Raw genomic sequence first — 6,529 nt, forward strand, 5'->3', positions numbered from 1 at the left:
TATCAATATTAAATTGAATCAAATTGAATTGACATGTTATGATGGAGAGAATAAATTTGAAATGAAAGTTTTAATAACAGAAAATGAAAAACAACCATTCATTAACATCATACGAGCTCAACAAACAACAATCTCAGTTAAAGCACAGAGGTTAGAAATGGAAATAGGAACAAAGAAAAGTATAATTCAAGACATTGATATTACTATCAAAGAAGGAATAAAGAAAGAACCAAGTATTGGAATAATGCAACCATTATTTAGAAATGGAAATGATTCAACGATGTTTCATGATAATACTCGAGTTGAAGATATTCCAATAGTAGAAAATTTATTTGTTCAAATAAACCAAGAAGAAATGAATAAATTAAAAAAGGTATTTGAAATGAGTGAGACTTGTATTATGGTGAATATTCAAAGAATTAGTCTTGATATAGAAACAAAAGAACTTGTTGTATTAAATAAAATTACAGATTATATAACTAAATTTATCATAGAATGTTGTCAGAAAATGTCAGAACCTATTAAACAAGAAAATGATATTCAACAAAGAGAAGAAAGAAGTATTATTGAAGAAGAAGATATTGTGTATGAAAAAGGATGTGATTTTGATAAAATGATCAAAATAATTCAAGAAAGGAATAAAGCAGTAAGAGATACATACATTTATTGTAATGTTGATTGTATTAAAATTACACTAAGAAATAACACTGAGTCAATGGAAATGAAAATGAATGGTATTGAAATGATTAATCCACAAAATATCTTTGGATTGGGACTAACTCTTACTTATTATCAAGTTGAAGAAATAGAAATTAAGATGAATTACATACAACGAGGTTGGATAGATAAAATTGAAAAACAACAACAAACAATAATAATGAATGGTAGAAATAGTTATTTTACTTTTATTAACCATGAAATGACAAACACAGAATTTGAAGATATTATTCATTATTTCAAACCAAGAAATATGAACAAAGCATCACTCTATCAATTTTCATTTATCAGAATGACAAGTGGTTATTCATTTGAAGAGTTCTTTAGATTGTATTCATTATTAATGTCAATGTCATCTTCTTCATCTTCAGAATCACACCAAATTGATAATAACTCAAAAGATAGTACCATAGAAGATTATTCACATTCGTTTTTTACTGTTGATAACTTTGTGTTGTTGATTGAACAAATTAAAGATGTGCCACTTCAAAACACTACTTCAATAACAATAAAACCACATAAGTTATTTGGACATTATATTTCAAATCAAAATGAAATGATTGGACAAATTGAAAGTAAGATAGAATTAAATCAAATAGAAGTTGGACTGTCATGTAACTTTAAATATGGAAAAAGAACAGAGATATATGTTCCATCTCTTAACATTTCTGGAGAAATAGATATACAAACCATATCAAAATTGATTAACACAACTATGATGATTATTACATTTGTCAATCCATATCAACAACCCACTGAAACTAAAGTCGGCAATAATAAGACACACAAAACTATGAAATGGAAAGAGTGGTATGAAAAGGATTTAATTACTTTAACTCGAATAGAACGAAAATACGACTATGAATGTATTGAAGAAATGATCAATATCAAGAAAAAAGGAATTAAACTTGTTAATGAAACGCATCTTTTATTAGGAAATGACATCGAACCATCAGATAAAAACACATCTCAATATGATACTACTATTATTCTTGATCCAATAAATGGAGAGTCTGTTAAAACACAAGAAAATGAATCATTTTTAAAAACTTACAGGAATGAACAAACTGAAAATACTCAAGAAAAAAAAGAAACTAATACTAATCAAACATCATGTATTATTGAAATAAAAGTTATTACTATTCACCTCAAACTAACAAGGGAAAAAGAAGATTTTCTTAGTGTTGATTTTGAACATATGGAAATGAATGTTGTAGTAGATAATAATGGAGGCACAGATGTATGTTGCAATTTATACAAAGTTAATAGTAGTTCAAACAAAGAAAAAGAACCTATCTTTCAATTAGACACCACAAAAACCCCACTTCAAATTGCTTTTAAAACGATTATCCCTAAAAAGTTGGATGGAGCTAAAGATGAAATGGGATGTTCAATTGGTCTTTACAATAATGGATGTAAATTAAATATTCGACTAAGTGTTAAAATACTAAAACAACTTTATTCAATGATTAAGTCATGTTCAGGTGAAAACAATCCCCTTCCAAAATTTGTTCAAGAAATTACACCACCTCCTATGCTTATCAATTTGGAATTCCTTGAAATCCAACCAATTGAAGGTAACTTTAAAATAGAAGGTGGAATTGATTTATTAAAAAATACGTTCTCTGTACCTTCTACTCTTTTAAAGATAGAAAATGTTTGTGGAGATATTAACTCATTATTAAATGGCATTACAACGAGTATTGAAGATAAGGCAATGAAAAAACTTTATCCCTTGTTTTTGTGGATTTTGTCTGGGTTATTCCCACAATTTGCTAATATTTCTGGTGTGAAATCATTTATTTCTTCACTTCTAACATCATTTTCTAATTAACGTTTTTTATTAGTTGAAAGTTTGTTTTTCTTTAATCGTTTTAATACTAATTATTAAATAATAATAAAAAGAGTTATAACTTCTTATAAAACTTCATCTCAAACAAAAAATTAAAAAAAAAACACAAAATTACCATAAAAAGAATGTCTCACCATAATATTGATGATAGTAACTCTTCTTCTAGTAGTTCTGAACAATCAGAAGGAGATGAAGAATTCGATGAAGAAGATGAAGACGAAGACGAATATGAACAAGAATGTCCTACAACTGGAATGAAACATCCTCCTCAGTTAAATTCATATGGAGATGCGTTAAAACCAGGAAAAGATGCACTTCATTGGGGGGTTTTGAGACCATTTGATTCTTCATATCCAGGTATTGATTTATATGGAAGTAAAATGTATATTGGACCACATTCATTTAATTATGTATTAGAGAATGTAAGTGTAGAAGTTTGTATATCATATATTCATCCAGGAGAAGCTTCATTAGAAATTACTTCATCTAATGGATTTGTTTATATTAATCAAAGAACAGTTAGAAAAGGGGATAAAGTGGTATTAAAAGAAGAAGATGAAATTGGGTTTTATTATTCAAAGACATATATATTTACGTTATTCTTTGATGAAAAACCACAAATGTGTTTAATTGATGAAATGAAAACAAACCAAGGAATTATGGTATTTAACAAAGAACAACCAATTCAAAGAATGGTTTTCCCTGAAATTAAAACACCAATTAAACAAATATCACAGACAGAAGTACTTAAAGCTATTTTCAAGAAGTTTGGAAGAAATAGAATTAGTCAAGATGTTGAAGGAAAAGTTTTAAGAAAAGAAATGAATAAAGCCACATTAAAATTTTTAAGACCATGTGAAATTGAAGCATTAAAATACACATGTGAAATACCATTTGTTCATCCTGAATTAATTAAATTTACTAAGTCCATTACTAGTTTGTATCGTACGTTATTACTTACTATTCCTAAAGGAGGTATGAAACATTTATCACGTGTTGTTCATGCATTGGCTGATGAGTATGATGTTCCTATGTTAGAAATTAATTATGATACACTTGGAATGACTATTGATGCAAAGTCTCAAGAAAGAAAACAATTTTATGCAGGTCAATTAGTTCAATTTATTGGGAAAGGAAAAAGACAAAGAGATTTTGTAGATGATATTGAATTAGGGACAAAAGGAGTTGTGTTATATGTTAAAGATTCTCATGCAGCAGTTAATTTTGATTATTTTAATAAAACAGTAGCATGTTTTGTTGATATTGAATATTTAGGAAATATTAATGAAGAGATACCAGATACTGACCAAAGAGTTATTGGTAAGTTAGATGAAATTATTGACATGTATGGAAGAAAAAATAGTTCAGAAGATAAGAAAGGAAAAATGATTATTTTAATTAATAACATTTCGTCTATGAATGACAACATACAATTAATGAGTGATTTTAAATCTTATTTAAGGGCATTTCAATATTCTGATAAAAATGCTATTATTATTGGAACTATGGTCACTCCTCCTCCTCCATCAAAATCACAATCAGGACCTCAAATGGATCAATCGTTATGTATGTTAGGTGTTAAAGAATTTAGGTTTGAAACTATTCCTTTTAGTAAAGCTACAAAAGATCAACAAAAAGATTTAAATAATATTTCCAAGTTATTTGGTAATGTATTAAAGTTTTCACCCCCAACTGGAGAACTTGAACGTCCTTGGAAAGCTTTAGTTAATGAAGATGCTAAAATGGAAAAGATTGCCAAAAATAGAGAAATGATAATTGCACAAACAACTGCTTTAAGAATTAAATTACTTCAATATCCAGGAGAAGAAATGACTGAAACTTATACACCAGAACAAATAGAAAAAGCTATTGGAATAGCAATTGAAGAAGCAAGAAATACTACTGGAATTGCAAATGAATTAAGTAAAGAACAAATTGCACATGGACTAAACACTGTTAGAGAAAAGAAGAATATTGATATTGAAGAAATGGAAACAGACAATGAATTTGAAAAGAAATTATTATCAGATGTTATTAGAGCAGATGACATTAATGTATCATTTGATGACATTGGAGCATTAGATGATGTAAAAGAAGTATTAAATGAAACTATTACACTACCATTAAAACGATCAGAATTATTTTTCTCTAAACTAACACAAGGAGCTAAAGGAGTATTATTATTTGGACCACCAGGAACAGGAAAGACTATGTTAGCTAAAGCTGTTGCAACTGAAAGTAAATCAAACTTTATTAATGTGTCTATGTCATCTCTTGGATCTAAATGGTTTGGAGAAGCTGAGAAATATGTTAAAGCACTATTTACATTAGCTTCTAAATTATCTCCATGCGTTATTTTTGTTGATGAAGTGGATGCTTTACTTGGAAAACGTTCAAGTAGTGAACATGAAGCTGTTAGAAAAATGAAAAATGAATTTATGTCATTATGGGATGGACTTAAAAGTAAAGAAATGGAACGAGTAATTGTAATGGCAGCAACAAATAGACCATTTGATTTAGATGATGCAGTATTAAGAAGGTTAAGTAGAAGGATTTTAGTTGATCTTCCAAATGAAACAAACCGAGTACTAATATTAAAGAAGATTTTAAGAAGAGAAGATGTTGAGAAAGATTTGAATTATTCCATTATTGCTCAACAAACAGAAGGGTTTAGTGGAAGTGATTTATTTGCACTAGGACAAATGGTGGCTATGAGACCAATTAAAGAGTATTTGGCTAAAGAAGTCAAGGGACAAAAAAAAGAGATGAATCCTGTCTTAAGACCTTTAAGTACGCAAGACTTCTTAGAGGAAGTCAAAAAGATAAATCCTTCTGTCTCAAAAGACAGTAGTTCTTTGAATGAATTAAGAAGGTGGAATAGCCTTTATGGAGAAGGAGCATCTACAGCATCAACTAGCCTAAAATATTTCTTATAATTAAAAACATTTTCTTTTCTAAACACTTTTTAGTCATTTCATTGTTTCTTTATTACTTAAAATTTTTATGGGAATTGTATCTTTTTTTGAAGTGTTATTCATTTAGTATAAGTTAAGATGAAGTTACTTGAGGTAAAACATGACTTTTCATATTTCTTTTGAATGAATATAATTTATCAAATCTTTTTAGTCATTGACCTAACAAAAAAACTATTCTTTCCATCTTTTTTTATGTTTTTTGTTTAGGCTGATTGGTGTGAATTTTCTCCTAATAAAGCTTCTTTTCAATTCGGAGAACCATGTAATTATCCAAGTCAGTTAGAGTGGAGAGGTTGGAAACATGTAACTTATGTAGAGACAAATAAAACTGATTGTTTCTTATTTGTTAATGATTGTTGTGGTGCTGATAGATCTGATACAACAAAAAATTATTTATTTTTTAATGACACAGCTGAAACACCAAATAAGTATTTGTATTTTAAACATGAGCCTTCAACAGCAAATGGAAGAAAGACGTTAAACTTAGATTTTTGGAGAGAATCAACGTATTTAGATACTAACTATGTCTTTGACCTTGATGGAATTCCTGAATATTCTACTTTGTATCAAGGAGGAAGAGTTGCATCAGACTCATCAACTACAACACTTATGTTACACAAAGTTATTGTTTATTTAACAGTCAATGATACTTATCATGAAAATATTATTTTAGATTATAAAGAAAGTATTCCACCATTTCTTCTTATTGAAGGAGATGTTTCTGTTACAATTAAAACAAATTATGATACTCCAACATGTACGTATCATTATTCAACAAAAGGAACAAAATCCACTATAAAAACACCAATTTCTGGAAAGGTTTCTGGATCATATAAATCATTTAGTATTTGTGATATTGATGGGTATTCTCGAGTTACTCTTTGTCCTTCACAAATAACTCCTGAAAATGATTGTACATGTACTTTTAAAAATTTTGAATATCAAAATGGATATTATGATTGTTATTATATTAGTGAACATAGAA

The 6,529-nt window shown here is 28.2% G+C and overlaps 2 protein-coding genes across 2 annotated transcripts; both read left to right on the forward strand.

Annotated features, from left to right (window-relative positions):
- Window positions 1–61: 61 nt before the first annotated feature.
- On the forward strand, window positions 62–2,551 carry EHI_081920 (uncharacterized protein; the record flags this gene model as incomplete). Its single annotated transcript, XM_645674.2, has 1 exon — window positions 62–2,551. The coding sequence occupies one exon, from the start codon at window positions 62–64 to the stop codon at window positions 2,549–2,551; it is 2,490 nt and encodes an 829-aa protein (XP_650766.2).
- Window positions 2,552–2,694: 143 nt separating this feature from the next.
- EHI_081930 (ATPase, AAA family protein) lies at window positions 2,695–5,505 on the forward strand (the record flags this gene model as incomplete). The annotated part of the gene is made up of 1 exon (XM_646818.1): window positions 2,695–5,505. One exon carries the CDS (start codon window positions 2,695–2,697, stop codon window positions 5,503–5,505), a length of 2,811 nt encoding a protein of 936 aa, XP_651910.1.
- Between the last annotated feature and the right edge of the window lie 1,024 nt (window positions 5,506–6,529).

This window comes from Entamoeba histolytica, genomic scaffold, assembly GCF_000208925.1.
Source record: "Entamoeba histolytica HM-1:IMSS scf_1104750517549 genomic scaffold, whole genome shotgun sequence".
NCBI lineage: Eukaryota > Evosea > Mastigamoebida > Endamoebidae > Entamoeba > Entamoeba histolytica.